This window comes from Lathamus discolor, chromosome 14, assembly GCF_037157495.1.
Source record: "Lathamus discolor isolate bLatDis1 chromosome 14, bLatDis1.hap1, whole genome shotgun sequence".
Classification (NCBI taxonomy): domain Eukaryota; kingdom Metazoa; phylum Chordata; class Aves; order Psittaciformes; family Psittacidae; genus Lathamus; species Lathamus discolor.
This window is the reverse complement of record NC_088897.1, coordinates 12082903-12103231: the sequence shown is the minus strand read 5'-3', so window position 1 is coordinate 12103231 and position 20329 is coordinate 12082903. Positions and strand designations below refer to the sequence as shown.

The 20329-nt window shown below is 42.6% G+C and overlaps 1 protein-coding gene across 5 annotated transcripts in view; it reads right to left on the bottom strand.

Moving 5' to 3' along the window:
- Positions 1–20329, bottom strand: part of NLK (nemo like kinase) — a 43532-nt gene that overhangs the window by 3894 nt on the left and 19309 nt on the right. For all 5 annotated transcript variants that reach the window (XM_065694933.1, XM_065694935.1, XM_065694931.1 and 2 more), the window contains 7 exons: positions 14412–14541; positions 12944–12999; positions 5980–6086; positions 5605–5690; positions 4725–4934; positions 3847–3948; positions 885–971 (listed from right to left, as the gene is read on the bottom strand). In XM_065694933.1, coding sequence (XP_065551005.1) covers positions 885–971; positions 3847–3948; positions 4725–4934; positions 5605–5690; positions 5980–6086; positions 12944–12999; positions 14412–14541 — 778 coding nt within the window. The remainder of the gene's footprint in view (positions 1–884; positions 972–3846; positions 3949–4724; positions 4935–5604; positions 5691–5979; positions 6087–12943; positions 13000–14411; positions 14542–20329) is intronic.

Below are 20329 nucleotides of genomic sequence, written 5' to 3'. Positions count from 1 at the left end.
TATAGAAGGTTACAGAGCAAAAGCAGTGGCAAAGCTGGAAGGAAAACCCACGTGTCCCAGTTCCCAGGGTACGTTTGAGAATCAGCGCTGCCAAAGGATCATCCTGAACCTTTAAAACACAAACCCACAGGTATTTAAATGCGATGTGGGAACACCGAATCACAGCGCTGGAAGTGTCGAGGGAGAAAGGAAACCGCTGAAGTTTGCTGACGTGGAAGTTACGATCTCACATCTGTTTTGTGCAGTAAAACAAGCTTGAGGTTTAAAATACTAAAAGCAATTCTGAATGCTCCACCAGGCACAGGCTTCCCCTTGCAGCGTGGCCAATGTCTGATTTCATTTGAAATGGGGGGGTCTGCAGGAATGCAGTAATCATCGATTCCGGTACCAGTTTTGTACCATGAGCCCCAGAGATGAAACCCACAACCCACAGCAGCTCATTTTCATTAGCAAAACAGATGCTGGGTGGAAAGCGAGATCCTGTTATGTGACTGTGCGGATGCAGAAGGAATCTTGTGTGTGTTGCAAGACCACGAACACCCACGTGTCTCTAATTAGAACAGCAGCAAAGGATCTGATGTTCTGCTACCTACACCTCGCTGGGAAAAGCGAGCGTGAGTCACCAACACCCTCATCTTTCACACCCTGTCGCAGCTTCCTTCAGAAGACCAATAGGTTTTCAATGCAAACCCCCATTCCAGTGGGGAATTAACTGACCCATTCCAAGATGATACTTTTATGTCTTTTGCAGACCAAAAGCACCAGAAAACGCACATGGAAGAAGCCAGTTAAAGCAGTTCGTTACTTAAAATACTCATTTAAGTAGCAGGCAATAAAAAGTGTTGCAACCAACAGTATTAGAAGTAATTTTAAATCACACTTACTGGATCAAAGACCAACATTCTGCAAAGGAGATGAACTGCTTCGTGTGTAGCTTGACTGGAGAGTGTATATAGGACAGGAAGAGATGGCTGTAGGGGAAATGGGAGACAGAAAATACAGAGTTGTCCTGTCAGATCCATCAGCAGAATGCTGTTACCACCCGTGTTATTTTACAGTTACCAAGGACAAACTTGCTGTTGAAAAGGACATTCGCTGCCTAACGCTTCCCGAAGAGACAAAACCCACTATTACAGAACTCAGCAGTTCTACTATGGATCCAATTGATTTTTTTTGCCTTCGTTTAGATGCAATCCCTGAACAAACCTGTATTTTGCTCAGGGGCTCATTAACCCCATCCTTTCCAGTATTCCACGTTCCTGATCTTGGCCACTGCCAGATTAGGGATTGTTTTGCTTTTCCTTACCCCCGCAATCCATATCTGACAGTGACATCCAGCACAATTACAGTGACCTTCGGGCACCAGCATTCTGCAGAAATAGGCCAGGACCAAGGCTGGAGGGTCTGGGGGAGCAGGAGGGGGTTCATTGGCCTCCCCCTGGTTTACGAACCATGTGGTTCACACAGGCTGGAACAGGCCAGAAGCTGGAGGCAGCAGCAGTGTGGCTCCTGCTCTGGTCACAAACACAGCTCTGCAGATCGTTGTCCTCCTGTGTTTCCTTGCTTTGCTCACACCCAGGGCAGCCTGAACAGCTGAGAGCGTCCAGGTCCAGCTGAGAGTGAAAAGACCTTGTGGTTTCATCCGTATACTGGGGCAGAAAGACAGGACAGCATTCCTTACTTACAGAAGCTCTTGCACTCAGCACAAACAAAGGATGCACTTCTTTTGCTACTCTTAATGCCCCTTGTCTGCCATTCCACGAGCACGTGGTTGTACAGAGCTTTTGGAACAGCCTGTTCTTGACAAACTGCAGCCAGGTCCAAAGCCAGAGATCAGAAACAGCCCTGACAGGAGCTCGAGCAAGGGCAGGAGGAACTGGTAAAAACTGAATTGCTCTAAGATTGGATTGTCATGGAATCAACGGTTGGGTCTGGTAGCAGGTCGGGTGCATCCTAGGGGATCTCTCTCTTCCATAGAGAATCCAAGGACCACATCAGCGAGGGACTGAACTCCAACACGTTCTTTTAGAAGTGGGTCAGCCCCTGACTGCCAGGGAACTCCAAACCCCTCCTTACAGCACACAGGCACGTGGGAGGAGACGCTCCTCCTCCTGCTCCAGTCGAGCATCGCTATCAGTCCACTTACATGGAGTTTGAAGCGAGTGCTTTAAACACAAAAGTGACAGAGAAGCCTGCTCAGCTTGTGAACCTCCCTGCTGGCAGCACACACGGGGTGTGGGGCTGTACCCAGGAACGTCAGGCATTCATCTATTTTTACACGAAGCAGCAAAATGCTTCACCCCCCAACTCCCACTGGGCTCACCTACATCACGTAAAAATAGCTTGTGCGGCAGAGGGATCGCCAGTTCCAACTTGGTTTTCTCTCCCTATTAATCTAATAAAGAAGCTGGTAACATTTAGCTATTTATAACCACCAAAGCCTCCATTTCAAAAGATGAAAAGCCATGAATTTGCATTCAAACATGAAGAGTGCTTGGGGCTGAAACCAGAGAAACGCCATTCAAGAGATCACTTTGCCGCACCATAACCCCCTATTTCCGAGCTGCAAACGAGCTCCAGAGACTGCTCAGCTCCTGTGGCATTCCATGGAAAATGAACGGTGTTTTCCTCAGCAAACACAGAACTAACTGCTTATAGTTTATTTCCTATGACTTGGTGCCTATGGAGCATTAAATCTCTACTGGAAATGTTTTAACCCATTTCACCTCACTTGCTTTTTAGTATTCCCATCATCTGGTGGGTCAAAAGACAAAGGATTTCAGAGGCTTGTGCAAGAACAGCCTTAACATGGGGATGAGAAACTCAGAAGACATTAATGTACCCACTTCAGTTCTTGATAAAACATCCTGGTGTAACAAATGGAACGAAGCTAACAAATACCAGAGCTCCTGCTTACTGCCACAGAGAGCACAACTGCTGCGCTTTGGAAATGTCAAGCTACCATCAAATGATCAGAATTTAAATCAATGTATTCTATAAAGCACGTGGATGTGTTTTATACTGCTGCATATCTGTATATATAGCTACAGTGGATGTATTTCACCCAGTTTCCATCACTATAAAACTTCTTTTCTTCTAAACACCTCAAGCCCTGTAAGTGCAGCACCCCAGCGCATTCCGGAGCAGAGCTTCAGAGTTACAACTCCTCTAGCAAGAGATAGCAAAAAAATGCACTTGATTTGTTTTAAAACTGCTAGAGAAAGACTTCAGGAAACCCTCCTATTATTAATGTTAACAGAAAAAAGCCTGTCATAAAATGGAATAGAGACAACTTGATGTAGTGAATCCGAAGTGCCAAGGCAGCAGAACTCCCACAAGTTAATAATAGAGCACAATATACATTCAATGCTCATCTCTATGGTAACTACTATTGTGGTGAGTAGACATCTGAGAACTTACTTCAACATAAAGAGACAAACTTAACTGCTAGAAAGATCCGATGTCCTCCCATCTACAGGTTATTAATTTGGTTAATTTTTACTATCTAACAGGCATAAAAAAGACCAGACTGGATGGACACACTGCTTTATCACTGCCCTATGATTCCATGCATTCCTGCACAAGCATTTCTCCGTATGTATTAACAGTGCATTAACCACTGCCACTGCCACACCACAGCCACCTATGGTGAACTGAACCTCGTTTACAGGCAGAGACAGCGCTGAGATTAAATACCCAAAGCATTTATGAACAAACATGCCAAGAGAACTTAGGCAAGATGTGGCACAGTGTGACGATGTCCCAAGAGTTCCCTGCACAGGGGAGACCCAGACTGATGGGGGCTGATGGAAGGACTGTCTTGGCCAAGGTGAAGGTCAGCTATACCTGTTTATGAGGACCCCTGAGTATATGTGCCTTGGCGCCTTCACAAGCCGTCCTCATCGCTTCCAGTGACGGCGTTCCCAGCAGGTCTGTGATCAAATCCAGCTGCAGGTACAGAACATACACATCTGAGACCTTAGGCATACGTTATACACATCACCACGATAGCAGGTTCTTCAGTTAACTTGAGTTACATTTAAGGCATGAAAAATGGGCACAAGAAAAACCACTGGAAACGATTTTCCTCAGGAGTTCCTGGAAGTTCCTCAAGAAATTCTCCTGTCTCAGCCCCTGCACTCCCCATGTGCTCAGGAAGAGTTTCACCAAGGGGCCTCATTTCATGTCCCTGGGTGCACGTCAGCAGCCATCAAACGTGGGGTTTATAAAGCATTAAAAAACAGATTTTGAATTTCTGGTGTTAGAAAACTATTACAAACCATTCATTCTGCATGCAGCTGACCTCTTCTGGGCACACGCCGTGGACCTGTGAGATTCAGTTACTAGGTCAGGTCAGGAGGAATCTCTGCATCTCCAGTTATATCTGGACAGAAAACTTGCTGCTTTCTCGTAAGAGCTGTTACAAAAAGCTTGATGCCGGCTGTATCACCTCTACCTTATCTCACTGAAATGCTACAGCAGCCCTGGAACTGCAGCAGATTACAGGGGATTACAAAAAATGGCACATTTCAGAAGCTAATGTGAATAAGCACTGCCTTCAGTACTGCCTGAAGCCATCACTTCTGGTTTCAGAGCAGCTTGGGGTTTCTCCTGTGTGCAAACCAAGCAACACAAAAGCAAGTTGGGAGGTTCAAAAGGCATCAGTGTATCTGATTTCATGAAACGATGCAGTAAAACAACGTTAAAAGGAAATGTGCTTATACCTGCTGGATGGGACTCTGTGCCTGAAACAAGATTCTTCGCCCAAGTAACTCTGCAAAGATGCAGCCTACAGACCAGATGTCAATAGCATTGCTGTAGTGGCGGCTGCCCATCAGGATCTCTGGAGCTCGGTAATACTGGGTGACAACTTCCTGAGTCATGTGTCGAGATTCATCTAACTCTTCCACCCTGGCCAATCCAAAATCACAAATCTAAATTGAGAAGGTAAATAAGAAAATTGAAATAACCAAAACATTTAATGCATTTCAAGTAGGCAACCTTCTGGTAACGCAGCAGGGAATTCCAAACCAGCATTTAAATAAACCAGTTATCTGCTGTAACTGCGTAAGCAAAGGGAAAGGGGAATGGCAGGAATTATGCTACTTTATGCCACATCCACTTAAGCTTTCTACAATTTCATTTTCAGTTACAGTACGTTTTAGTTGGCATTACCGTATTTATCTTCTCAGAGATGAAAAGCCTCTACACTACCATAAAGCCGCAGATCTTGCCAACCCCTGGGTACAGAGAATTTCATCCCAAACCAGATTTCATTTGCTCATGAGATGCCTTGAATGTTACAGAAAGCTTCAGCCTCTGCTCACTTGGGCTTTGAGAGCTTTTAGGACTTGAACCAGCAGCATTAAGGGAACAGACCCAAGCTATCACAATCAGATGCTGAGCAAAGCATTGCAAACAAACCTGATTATTTCATGTACATTCGGCATTCATTTACAGCTTCTAAAGAATCTGTGGGATTTTTGTCTTTAAAATGACTTTCAGGAAAAGTGTTCACATTAAATGCTTTTGCTTAAAAATTCACAGTGGGTTTCTACTGAGCAGCAGACACATATGGACATTTTCAATGAAGTTAAGTAGCACCTTCAGAACACAGTTGCTGTTCACGAGTAGGTTCCCTGGTTTAATGTCTCGATGTAAAATGCCAGCAGAATGGAGATATTTCAGACCTGAAATAGCACAGGAAATGAAAGTAAATACTTTTTTTCCTTTCAAACGAAGCAGCAGCCTCTTGCTGCTCTGTAAGTTACCCATGGCTATGACAGGAGGCAGCAGTGCTGCGATGTTCTTATACCTATTACAGTTAACGCTTGCTACTCATTCATAATGTGAAATAAAAAGAACAAGCTTCCACAGGAAACTTCATCAAGATGAGGATGTCTTGAGAATTAACATTAACAAACATAAAAAACCCCCAAACTACATCATTTTTATTGAAGTGAAAAGAAGAAAAATTACCTCGTAAAATCTGGTAAAGAAAAACTTTGACATGATCCGAGCTGAGCGGCTGAGGAGAGACGATAATCTTATGGAGGTCACTCTGCATCAACTCAGTGACAACATATCTTCAATGCATTAGTTAAGGCAAAAGCAGGAAGTTCAGCACATAATCCACTGAAACACTCACTCCTACCTCCCAGGAATCTGAGCTCTCTCAGGTCAGAGCTATCGAGTGAACAAGAATAAAGCTTCCTCAGAGGTCAAGTCTCAGACTCGTACAAGAATTAAATGAAAAACGGGTTGTGAAAGCAGAGCTTACTCAATGAAGCAGCATTTGCGTTACGGTGGTAGTTACAGCGTCATTCCAAAGGCAAGTTACAACCCAAACCATTAATTAACAGAATCAATGACATCCTGGATCCTTCACGGTTTTTTCTTCACATCAGTAAGCCAGAAATTACAAACAACTGAAGTAGCGTCTTCATAGCGGACATCCATCAACATGGTTTAACCCTCCTCAAGCATCATATCCGCATGCATAGAACCCTGGCGATAAACCCTCTTCTGCGTTGTAACAGGAGATTAAAACCCCCCAAACTTCTACCTGGAGGAAAAGCTAAAACCCAGAACCCAGTGTTTCATGTACAGAGCACAGCGATGGTCACGACTACTGGCAGGGACACAGAGCTGTACATGCTGTGGCTGATGCTAAGGTGAGGATTAAGCAGGGCACTGGAGTCACACCAAGCTCTGCCATGTTCAAACAGACAAAATGCAGCAGGGAGGTGGTGCACGCTGCCAAGGTTATGGGAAAGATCAAGGAGAGAGTGAGAAATAAGCCTGCATCTCCTGAGCCCCAGTCTAGTGTCTCCCTTGGTGCTCTAGGTTCATTCTCAGTTCAAGGTAAAGTAGGAGCTGGGTTTGCTTTGACTTTACATCTCCCCATTATCCTGCAGAAGCCTGTCAGTTGGTTCAGTGCTCTTTATAACCCCCTACACACCAAGCCTGAAATGCAGCAGCAAACCCTGACTTCAGTCCAGATCCTTATCTTGTGTAACACAGCAAGTCAGCTTCGGCTGAAACTTCAACCAGTTCTCACCTTTATCACCAGTTCATTGGCACTTACGACAGCCTAGAGAAAACTCCCACTTCCTGCATCTCCACCTAAGCAAGGCTCTACTTCCACCTGTTGCTCCGCAAACCCTCTCCGGCCAAATCCCCATCAGCCAAAGTGTTCGCCTGCCACCAGCACACCACATGGAAATTAATTTTATAAGTTAAATATTGCCAACTTTTTGACCAAACCCAAAGCAAATTAACACTGCAGGCATAAAGAATTCATGAGACAAAAGCCAACCCCACAGCACTGTAATTTCGAGTCCTCTCATTTTTCTCCTCCTCGTGCAAAGGCCCTCTGAAATATTTATACCAGCCTTTTGCATTCTGGTTTTTACCTTGTGGCTGCAACAAATCTTTGTGTTTCGTTGTTAATGTCAAATATTAAAAGTAATCCCGAAGCATTACTCTGCACTTTATTCCGATCAGATTTTTGCTGCGCTACGTCGCAAATCCCCCTAAATCTCAATCCCGACATAATGTCTCCCAGATGTCTCAACTAGTTGCCATGCCAACTAAAGCAGCTTAAATTAAATGAGGGCCTGAAATGGCACCTGCACCACTCCAGGTCTGTTGCGCATTAAATAAAGCTCTCTTGACAGGGGCTCCGAGGTGCCATTAACTTGAGCAGCAGCTATCTGATTATTGTCTCTAGATAATTTAATGAGGGTCTCGAAACAAGAGCAGCAGCAGCACTTGCTTCACATTCCTGCCCGTTACAAACACAGCAGCTCCTCAAGCAGCCGGTACCGAGCAGGTCAATGACTGCTCCAGCCAGGAGGAAGGTTCAGCAAAACCAAACCCCTCTGGGATTTCGACCATTCAAACAGGTACCTGCAGCTTTCTTTCTCAAGTAGACCCATAAAATGTGCTGGCACCGAGGTGGTCACTGGAGCTGGAACACGCAGCTAAGCTGAGCGCTGCGACCAGAGAGAAATTGCTCCTGACAGCAGTAATTAGGTAAGTAGCTGTATAAAATTAGAACTACAAATGTTCCAATTTGCTTTGCAATAATTACCAAGGCAAATGCTGGGCACAAAAGAACTTCCCTTGCTCTGTTGACTGGGATTGCTGCCGAGTTGGTAAATCTTGCTAAGTGGCACACACATGTGAAAAAGGAATGGAGAACACTCTGTGATTGGTGCCCCCATACCCGCTTGGGTCCTGCTTCGCTGGCCCTCTGCACACCCCAGAACTCAACTCTGTAGCTGTTCTTCTGGGAAGAGGCCGGTGTTCCCTGAACAAGTCCTGGGCCTGGTGGAATGGCTGGATGCTAACGGTGCAGGAGAGGTGTCTCCGTGCATGACACTGCGGGAAACAGGCTTTTTTAAAGCAAAACAAAACTCAAATTTCAGTATTTCTATAGAATAGGGACAAATGGTTTTCTCTTATTCTGGTGCACGTTAGTTATACTTGTGTTTATGCTAGGATCACACCAAGCTAAATTTGTGACGCCACCTCTAACTCCTTGCAGACTGCATAGCTTCCTAGTAGAAATATTTCTATAATATCCTTATTTTATATCAATACCGAAAACATGGGGGAAAAGGACCTGGTCCACGTAAAAACAGTGCAACAATTACTAAAAAATAATTAATCTAATGCCTGGCTAACTCATCCCTTAAGTTATGTTTATTTGATGTTTAAAATTTGCTGCCTTTTCTGTTATAGGTAAAACTACTGATATAAGTGTATTTGCCACCAAGTCACCCCTACTTGTGCTATGGAGAAATGGCAATCTATGGCACGTGTCCCAGAGCACAGACAAGCACTGGCAGAAGCTTTTGGAGGGACTTCCAACGCACAGTGGGGAAAACTTTCACAGTTCCAGCATTATCCAACCAGCTTTTGCAGAAACTGGAATAAAAGCATCACAACCTTACTGTTGAATAAAGCAGAACTTTAACCCAGGGCAAAGGAGCCTCATGTTGCAGGGAACAGCCACTCTGGCACAGTTCATCCAAGCAGACATCAAGGATGCTCCCTCAGACACTTCACTGTCTGACAATGACAGCACACACTTGCATTACCTGCACAAAATACATCAAGCCACTCTGCTCTCAAGAGTATCTAGTGAGAATCTAAGTCACAATCCTGCCTGACCCAGCACTATGAACTGTTGTGTTCCCAGCTGCAAATCAGCAACCTGCAGCTTTCCACAGAGGATACTAATCCTCTTAATCCTTGAGGTCCCAGTTTGTGTGCTGGCCCAGAGGAACTTGCTGTGATGACATTTCAGATGAGCACTTGAACAAGGGAACTCTTTCTAAGGGTACTGTGACAGAACAGGAAGCCTGACCCTACCCTCCTTGGTACCCCAACAGTGTGGCCATTGTCCCTTTTACAGGCTGCTGGAACCAGATCTTACCTTGTCCCTGTCTACCCTCCTGCAGCCTACATATATGAGGGATTTACTCCGTAATCTGTCAGAAAACAGTTCTTTCACCTCTTAATAACATCAGTGGGAAGGAATTACTGCACACCTTTGCTTCTTCTGGTATTTAAATCCTTCCAAGTCAGAATAATGAGGCTGACAAAAGTGATTTCTTCTCAGCTGCTTCTAACAGTCACTTTCATGGGAAAAGTTTTCAAAAAGTTACTATAGAAACTTAGGATAGGTCTTGAAAGAAAATGTCTGCATATCCAGGTGCAGAATTCAGCATTAAAATCAACTGCAGGAGATTCTGTAATTGGAAAAAAGAGAGCTATAAACCAGAGAATCACAGAATCATCTAGGCTGGAAAAGACTCCTTAGATCAGAGTCCAACTGTAAACCTATCACTGGAAACCAGCTCAGTCAGAATTAACAGATATGGCAGCTGCAATGAAATACTTCTTAGATGCTCTAGCAAAATCTGAGTCACTCTTGACCTCTAGAAGTGATCTGCTTTAAAGCTAGACCAGTCCAACCAGGGAAGCAGGCACACATCAGAAGCAGACATCATCCAACCTAGTGTATGCTTCTCTTCCACCAAGGTAAATTGATGACTACAGGGATAAGCCTTGAACTTCATCTTAATGATGAATATAAAAGCCTAAAGTTCACCACCAATCTCTTTTTCAACAACACCCAGAATAATACATGCTCCATTATCTACTCCTTTCTGCACTAGGTGATATTGGCAAAATATCAATACCTGTATAATATGGCGAGTGCTCACAAAGATTTTCAATCTAAAAATGTTATTATACATTCAAATTATATCCCAATCTAAGAGCTTGCAAAGAATTTTCATTCTAATACAGAAATCTCACTACATTTTAATTCCTTTATTGTTATGAATTTAAGGGTCCTAAGTGCATTTACTGCAATTATTTCAAAAGAAAGGAGAGAGAAGGCTACCCAAAGCAAATGGTCTCTATTACCAATCTGAGAGTCAGGAAATTCAAACACCTCGAAGAAAAGACAGCTTTATAAAACTCAGAATGACTTCAAATCAGTTAACCATGAAGGAAACTAGGATTCTGGGTTTGTATTCAGAACTTGGCAGTAGCTGAGTTCATAAAAACAAGCTTATCCCATTTAAATATTCTTGATTGTACAATTACACAAAAGGAGTAATCCTTAACCTAGATCTGATTTATAACTCATATGACTTGCTATAAAATGAGGCCATTGAACTAGCATTAATAATCAAAATCCAGTTTTTGAGGACTACTTATATGCTGTTCATAGGCAAGGAAATTCAAAGCAGAATTTAAGAGCTTTATCTCACATTCATACAAAAAAGCTCTGGTTGAGCAATATTTTCAACCAAAGAATCTGGTGATCGATCATGCTGTACTTCAGTTAAACTCACCAAGTTTAAAACGCACCTTGCTTCTCCAATCCACTGAAGGTATCACAAATAAATCAAACCATATTTCACGAAGTTCAGCTCAGCTAAAAATAAAGAATGACAATTTCCTACCCATTAAATGTCTTTGGAAGTGGGTCACACAAAACAGCAGCAAAGACCCAGCAGTAATCAAGACCAACCTGCCAAAGTCTAACCATGACAGTTACACTGGTGCACCCAAAGCTCCACTGGAGACTGACACCAACCTAACAGAGTTACCTGTAGGAGTCTGTGGACACCTGTGGGACAGTGCATTCCATCTTTATAAACCTAACTGTTACCACGCGCTCAGGTAACAGCAAAAGCTCTCAGGTCCCAATTACAACTGTATTAAACCCATATAGTTTTAGAAAATAAACCCAAATCCTCCATCAGAACACTTTATGTATACTCCTGAATATATATGCATACTTTTTCAGATGACCATTGACTGACAGCTATCTTACTCCAGCTTAGGGCAGCCATGTCATAATGCCCTGCCTCATTCACAGAGATTTTGGTAACAAGTTTGGGTTTGGGAAGTGTTTATTTGCACCATTTGGTTGAGGATTCTCACCTGGAAAGACTGCGGCTGAAGCTGCAAAAGGAGCAGCAGTGCAGATGAGACAACACAAGACCGAATATGCTTCAAGTGAATGTGATTCAAGTGTTCATGTCCAACAATTCAGCACCGAGTTTCATTTCCAGTGTTTGCTTGTGGGGTTTTCCACAGAAAGCACAGCAGTCTATTAGCTGACCTCAGCTGCACGGCAGATCCCTGGACTGAAATGCTAATTTGGTAATGGAAATGTCAATGTGTTGGGATATTTGATTATCTGCTCTCTAAAACACCACTTTTACTAAGGTCTCCAAAGGATATTTTGTTACTAACGGCATGTTGTAAAAATATCTGAACAGTTTATAAAACTCTGCAAATAATCTTAGCACTCTTTTGGGCAGGAGGCTGGCGAAGAGACTCTTTCCTACGCACATAAGAACTAAAATATAAACAAATAATCTCATTCAGTGCAAATTATAACGTTCATTCAGTTTTTATTAGTTAAAAAAGGTCTCAAGAACAGCTCTTAGCATGTTGAATTTTTAAAAGAGTATAAAGAGGAGAGCAGACAGTGAGATTAACGCAGGCAGGCAACCTTTACTAGGATTCCTGGTGTGTGGCTAGTAAAGTCTCTGCAGAGAACAGAACTACCCCTATTTAAAATACCTTTTTGTTCTAAAGCTCACGCTAGTTCTAGATACTTTCTGCACCATATAAATCTGTACTTAGCTCACTGCGATAAAGTTCCTGCAATTTAAAAACTAGAACAACCTGCTTTGAGTCACGGAACTTCTCTGCCAGCTGCAGTCAATAAGAACCCACCCTGAATTTTCAGTATTAAAAAATGCTGAAATTCCCAACTACAAGCGCCGAAATAACCCAAAGTTTAAAAAAGGAATGAAAGCAAGCATGACATTCTCATGTCAAGTTATGTACTAAAAGGCAGTCTGGTGATACAGTCACCCACGGACAGCGTGTACCTTTGCATCAGTGACACGTTAAACAGCACATTTATCGCCGTGAAACTGTCTCCTTCAGCATGACAGAGGCTGCACAAGGAAAGCCACAACCCAGCTACTCTGCTGAAACATCTCTGGAGAGTCGTGGTTTCAAAGCATGCGCCAGTAGCACTCTGAAAACACCAGGAAGTATCTTAAGGTACTAACAACTGAGAAGAAGTGAATGACTGTTTTGGGGGAATCACCATTAGTAGCAGCAGTATCTGTCGGTACATACCACAATGCCCTGCATTTGCTGGCTCTGACATCTTCAAAGCTTCACATTCAATCCTGCACCATTTCACCTCCAACTTTAATATCAATTAAGAGCTCTTGACAGTATAGATTCACTTCTTTAAATAAAACCGTTCAGGTACAGGCTCAGGGGTTTGTAGTTCTATTTCATAGATTCCACCCACTAGTTGCAGTTCCTAAGCTAATGAAAATTACACCTACCTCAATTAAGTTGCTCTATTTTATATTTAGGATACATTTCTTCAAAATAGTCAATGTGTGGAGGCTGGAGTATGTCGAGGGCAGAGAGTACCTAGGAAACACCACACAAGTCAAGACCCATCCCAGTCAAACAAAACCAAATCCCTTTCAAAGAGACAGTCAGACTGTACCTTTCTTACAGAGCTTTATTCTATCCCACACAGACAGACCAATATTCTATGTGCCAGAGAGGTGAATTTAATAGCCCAGCAAGTCAGATGTCCTGTACATTCAGGGTATCGCTCCCTCTTTGTTTTAATTCAAGGAACTTTTCCCAGCTGTCCAAGTACTACCTTAAAAGCATTCATTTGTCTACCCAATACAAATTGGTTTATATATATATAATACAACTATAAAATATTTGAAAGAAGTAATTCTAGCAAAGAAATGCAAAAGCAAAAGACATCACTTTGCGCCTTTCATCTTATTTAAGAGTTCTGCCTCCACAAGGGAATTACAGAACCCAAAGTTGTTCATGTTCCGAATGAGAAGCTCGGCTCTTTGAGCAAAGCAGAAAGGTAGAAAAGCAGCAGCTCAGAATTTACATCCTCTCACAGGAAGAAGTACTACCTTGGGGTTGTCTTTTAGATCCTGTCCTAGGAATACCTATGACATTCAAGCAAAGTACACACACGTCAGTGGTTATCAGGCTCAACCTCTGACTGCTTACAGAGATGCTTTTATTTGATTTTATATCCCTCAGTAAAACCCTCTCCAGAACAAAGACCCTGGTGAGGAGCAGTTTAAGGTACCAGTTCAAGAGAAATCTTGTCCCAGCATCCAAGGACTGGTGGCAGTGGTGGGGGGGGGGACTCTGCAGCCTGGTACAAGCTGGCAAGGCAGTCCACCTCTTTTGCACCCTCTGACACCAGCACTGAACCCAGTGCTAAACCACAAATAAAATCTGTCTTGGAATACAATACCCTCAAGATAAAAAAGGGTAAATTTCAAACAGGAGAAATAATAGATCTGTGCTTCCTGACCCCATTCTGCTAGGAGGAGATAGTACTCCCAACACACTCATTAATGCTCATCAATGGGGAGGTTACCACATCCATAGCTGCACTCTTGCCACTTTGCTAGAATGGAGAGAGCAGGTAGAAAAGACAGGGAGAGGAAGATGGAGCAAGAAATAGCTTGGAAATGAAAGCATCTCCAGCTGGCACAGCTTTGTGCAGACTGACATTTATCTAAAGCCTAAAATAAGATTAGGTAGAAGTGTCTTGTCTATTTGCAAACATTTTGGAAGGGAAATTATGACTATCCTTAGACTCTTGATAATTCCATTTTTGATAGTGTTTGCAGTGGTAACACCTGAGTTCCAAGAAGTCTGATAACCATAAAATTAAGAGAGCTTTTAAAGCATTTTACATATCCTATAACTTAAGAGACTTCTGTTACAGATGGCTCCATTCTACAATCAGGCTTTATCAAAGACTTCAGAATTACTTTGATTTTACTTACATTGTCATGCTTAAAAAAACACAACATCTTCAACTCCCGGAAGACCCTTTTACAGGAGACCAAATTTTGGAAGACGTTGGGCATCTTTTTGAGTGCAACTCTCTTTCCATCGCGTGGATCTGTTACTGACCTAAAGAATAAAAGATTCAGAACATCACACACTACTGTTAGACAATTCTTCTAAATCAGAAAAGAGTATTTCAGAGTTCTTATCATTCTCAGTTAGACAGTGAGTCAAAACAATGCGAAGACACTTCTAGGGACAAAAGCAACGAGCAAAGGGCATTATGCACCATCCTGCAGAGCCTATGTTGAACGCAGTGTGATCCTTCCTTCATTAGGAGCATGTACACACAAACCCAGTCAAGTCTGGTGGCTGTGAAGTGGCTGACAATGTCCATCAGTGCACAGACTGCCTGCCACTGGCGTACACTGCAGCTCCAAGCCAGATTAACACCTTGAGCTGAGGAGTGATCTCCTTCACCTCCCCAAAACCACCTTATTAAGAGTAAACCATCTGCTCAGTTAGAGATACTTGATTTGTCAGATCTACTGCTGCCTTCTTCCTCTCCTAAGAGGGTAAAAACTGTAATAACCCCATCCTGACAGAACACTGGCAAGGGTATGACTATTACTTGATCTGCCACTAAATCACTTCACATCTGGACAAGCAACAGCACACGGCAGCTAAATTTCCTCAAATGTAATCCAGGCATGATACCTGTAGTTCTCTCACAGAGCTTATGGGCTACACGTACAGCAGTTCAGAAATTATAAGGTGCTTTGCACATGGCAAATATTTTAATTTAAAGTAATTAGATTCTGAAAATAGAATTTTATAACGAGAACCATAAAACTAGAGCAAGGAGATTACGGTGCCTCAATTCCCAGTCACAGTTTTTAAGGTGAGGCTTCTCAAACCTCACCACAGAACAGGGTTTCTAGATCTCCACTTGTCAGGAAGCCATTTTTCCCTGCATATTTTTATCGGGATGATCAAAATAACTTTCTTCGCAGTGCAGTGCCATAGCTGTGTAAGAATCCACATCCAGCTACGTAGCCTGAGGACTACATGTGTCCTTAAAAAGCTGCTGGCTCTTCTATCGTGCAACTCCCCTGCAAATCACATGGAAGTCTCTTCTTTTGTCTGAACAGAACCTGAACAGGTCTTCTAATTCACAGCACGCTTCCTACTTTCTCCAGGAACTTTTCCTCTTGCCTTTAGCCTAAATTGTAAAAAAAATATGGAATGAAAACTGGAAGCACTGCAGCAAATCCTGTTAGCGCAACTCGGCACTCACCACGGGCCAGGCTGAAACATCCTCCCTCACCCTACAGGAACTCCGTTCAGAGACGATGGTCACCACAGTGCCTACGTCTGCAGAACAAGGTACTATTCATCAGGAGCAGGCACATTTCAGGCTGGCCCGTGGCTGTGGGATTACAGCAGGGACAGGTCCTGAATGACACACAGCAGAGCCCGTACCAGGCGGTGCTCAGTCATATGGATTTGATCCCGGCATGAGCTGAGCTCCCATTGCTCACAAGGTCAAGCACCACTGATCAGCTAATTAGAGGTGTTCTCACTTTATGAGACAGCAGCTCTGGCCCCTGCCCAGCTTGGAAAAGGAAGCCACAAACCTCTAACCTGTAAAAGAAAGCCTAAAAATTGCCACTTCCTGGGAATGACGCAGCTATGTTCTTGCTACTAAAACAGAGTTGTGACATTTTAGTCAAAAAAATCCTCAGCAGTTGCTACTGGATGTTGCAGATGCTACTGGATCACTTATTTTGCCCTCTGGAATTGACACTATCACAGGTTAACATGCACATAACATCTCAGAATCAGCTTTGAAATTTTAGGTGGTTTTGACATGAAAATTCCATCAACAGGTCAGACATGCAGTACAATTCACAAACCTACATGAAACATACAGGAAACTGAAAAAGCACTGGAACAACATGCAGTAATCAATAAAGCCAAGTTTCCACTCAGTGGTTTCATTTCTGATCCAGCCTGGTGAATCCTCTGTTTGGTACCCAAGGATTTGGACACCAGCTCTCTTCCCCATGCCACACATCTCAGAGGTTGCATGTTTCAGTAGCCGCAACACAGCCTTGGGAATCTGCACTCGAAACATTTTGGAGCTATTTTTAATAACCACCTTTTAAGCATAATTCCATTTAGAAACTTCCTGTCTGCCTATTTCCAGCTCTCATAAGTATAAATATTACTGCAGCAATTGACAAGGCAAACGCCCTAATATCTGTTATTAGCTGGAACCACAACACACACGGTTTCAAAGTTTGCAGGCTGTCTTGGTAATGTTTTGGGGTAAAACTCACAAAGCAGCATTTCTTGTTATTATTCATTCCAGGCACAGCCATGCCTGTAGCTGGTAACAATATAACCCTAATGACTGTGAGTGCAAGGGCACTAATTTCACGCCACGGTGAGTTTGCTCTCCCCTAACTCAGGGTAGCAGCTGCTGGGGCTCAGCACAAGCAGTGCCACAGAACAGATTCAGCCCTTTGCTGCTGAAAGGCTTCCTGGGTTGAGCATCCCGGGATCTGCAGCACAGGGGCTGTCCCATCCCTATCAGCTAATGAGCAGCTCTGAGGGCAGCTTCCCATCCCCACTGCAAACCACCCTGTTCAAACGCCCACCTTCATGACCGTTACCTGTCAAACTAAACCTCACATCAATTATTCAGGTACAGCATCCTTTTAATGCAAGTACTAAACAAACATGTGGGGATTACAGTTACGTATCTGTTCACACAGTTCTAATAAAATGAAATTTAAAGTAAAAACAGCACACATTTTCAATCTTAGTCTAAAAATCAAACCTTTAAATGCTATAACCTACATTCACATATACTCTTAGGTAGTGCTACTATCTCCATATCATTACCATTAAACTTCAAAAGGTATCTTTTTAACTGAATTACGGATTAAAATGCTCACTTCCAATTCTTCCTACAAGCTGCGCTACCAGCATCGATGGAGAGGATACAGGTCAAGACTGTGAAGGTAACATAAAATGTGAATCCAAGACACAAGTTCAGAGGAAGTCACCTCTGAAGTTGCAATAGACAAATGAAAATAGGAATGTCTGGAGTTCACTGTAAAAAGACATCTAAAATAGGATTTTGGATGGATTTGAAACACTTGCTTTCATACCCAGGAATACTCAACTCTGTTAAGTCAGAACCCAATCAGGCAATTGATAGAGGCCAACACCAGTGCCCTGTTAATTCCATTAATTCCTACACTTCTCCCATGGATGGAGCTGTCCCACAGCCTCAGTAGTGAGAGGGAAAGATTTGATAAAAGGGTTGGTCTTTAATCAAACAACACAGAACTCTGATTTATTCTGACAGCTACCACAGATTTATTGATGCTCATTTTTACTCGTTGTGGGACTCATTTTGAAAAGAGCTAAATCAGAGCTGTCCAGGCTCATCTCAGCTGTGTAAGCAAGGCTGGTGTGTCAGCTCTCTGTGTTCTCAAATGCTTCCATACATTAAGAACTGATTTAGGTGAACGGTCTTTTCCTAGTGCTCTTGCTGCTGTCTCTGGTCAAGGAATGAGTTAAGTGAGGTTGCTGTGGCATTTAATATGCATTTAAGGCCAGTTCCTTTTTTCTTTTAAATAACCCACTTCTACAAACAAGTAATGATCACCTGCAGTATCCAGCTTGAAAGCAATTCCTCTGCTCTTCCCCCATAGCTGCAATGATTTCACACTGCTCCTCATCTCCTCACCTTGGCTTGTGAGCTTTATGGCACTCACCAGCAATTTCACTTCAAGGGGCAGCACAAAACTAACAATCAAAGTTATGAAGATCAGAAGTGTCAGGAGTGCATTCCAAGGAAGAGGGAAAAGAAAGAAAGAAAGAAAGAAAGAAAAAAGCCTGTCTGTAAAAAATGCTACTTACAGCATCCAATAAAGATGCTGCAAATGTGGCTCTGTGTTTGTGTGCAGTTCCTACTTTGATACTAGTAAAATAATTATTTATAGCAATATGCTATCAGGTCACATATCCCCAAGAGAAACTAGAAAAGCACAAAAATCTCCTAGGAGCTAATTGAGAGAACAACTAGAAAGGCAGCTTTACTTACTGCTGTTCTCAGAAGAACACATTTCAATTCCCTCCTCTGCTTTGTTAGGCTATTACACCCTAGGTGAATCTAGCAGTGAAGTGAGCAGCAGGCAGGGAATCTGTCCATCACTCGGCCCGGAGTCAACGGGGAGCTCTTTTCAAGCTACTACTGAAGTCTGCAAAGGTTTCACTTATTAACCATCAACTGCAGATGGGATAAAGGGATAAGAAACCATGATTTCAACCAAAAATAACTTGGCAAAAATATATACATATAGAGGTATGGGGCAAAAAATAAGTTAATAAATATAACTTGGGGAGATATCAAGGAAGATAGTTTAGCTTTAATTATGCTGTATGAGAAATATATGATGGCAACACCAAGACTACTATGGCCAAAATACTAGAGGTGGTTATTTCTCTGTTCTTGATTTGTGAATGGATTTGATATTGTGCTGCTATTTCGTACTGTTCATTTCCTATGTAACAGCAATTTGGGCAGTTTCACTATTTTTATAAACATGACAAAAATTTTCCCTCAAAAAGAGGGAAAACCAATACAAACATGAAAGAGAAGAGATGAAGATTCAGGGAAGCAAGAAAATTTGTCTTAATTCAGACTCTGACTTTTGTTAAAAAAATCAAATACCTGTATATCTGAATGCTTAACACGAGACTGAACAGTGCCTGGTTTTTTTTACACACACAAAGATTTTGCAAATCCTCAAATGAAGTTGAAGGTTAAACTTCCTGTACCCAACCAGGATGTATTATGTGTGTTCCGGACTAATGCTGCAAGGCACTCACAGCCCATCTCGTTTAATTCTCCCAGATCTAGTTCCGCATTCACTAATAAATCTAAACCTGGCTCTGAAATGAGGCAGGAATGGGGACTGCATGTACAAAACCACAGCCGAGTGCCCTGTTGTAGAAGGGCCACTCTTCTACCCATCAGAAAACTTGTTTTTTGCTGATTACACATAATGTAAATATGGCTTCTTATATTTAAGGACTAGAGAAGATGTTTAAACAAGAATCTGACATGAAACATTTCAAGAAGGAAGATACATTACAAATCCCATCGCTTCTACTCACACTGTGGGCTAATCACCCCAGAAAGAGTAAAATGTTAAAGAGTACTAGAGCCACAGGCAGGATTAATAATACAATCCAGACCTCGAGTTAAAATGTTTTCAATGACAATTCTTATCTCAAAGAATCCTTGCAGGCATTTGGCTTTCTCAATTACGCACTGTAAGTCTTCAGCAACTCTCTACCACGTCAATGGCAAATTCTCAAGGTGGAGCCTGTGCCAACAGTGACTTTTTCTCCCTCTGAATCCAGGTCAATGCATACACATTGTTCTACAGTTGCAACTGGTAGAAAAACAAGTTTGTGACTACTCCATGGCAATTATTACACAGAAACAAGATAATGAAAGAACGTTCTCAGGGGCGGTGTGGGAAACTGCTGATGGAGTTTGTTCTAAAGGGAAGTGAACCTTCCCTTATGTTTATAGAGAGCACCTATAAATTTACATCAGGATTTATCAGAGGGAGGCTCACAGGATTACTTTCCCAGTTTTTCTTATTAGTCATGAACTTTGTTCCACAGTTGCTTGACTCGTAATCCTGCAGAGTTCTTCCAGAAAGCCTTACTCTAGAACACAGAGCAAAGCTGGTCCCACAAGCATTTCAGCTGCTCACCCAAGCTTATTTGATAGGCCACTTTTAAACAAAATAAGGCAGCTCATATTGAAGGGCACGTGATACTTCTTCAGTACCAGGTATTGCAGTCAAGCACATCATGGAAC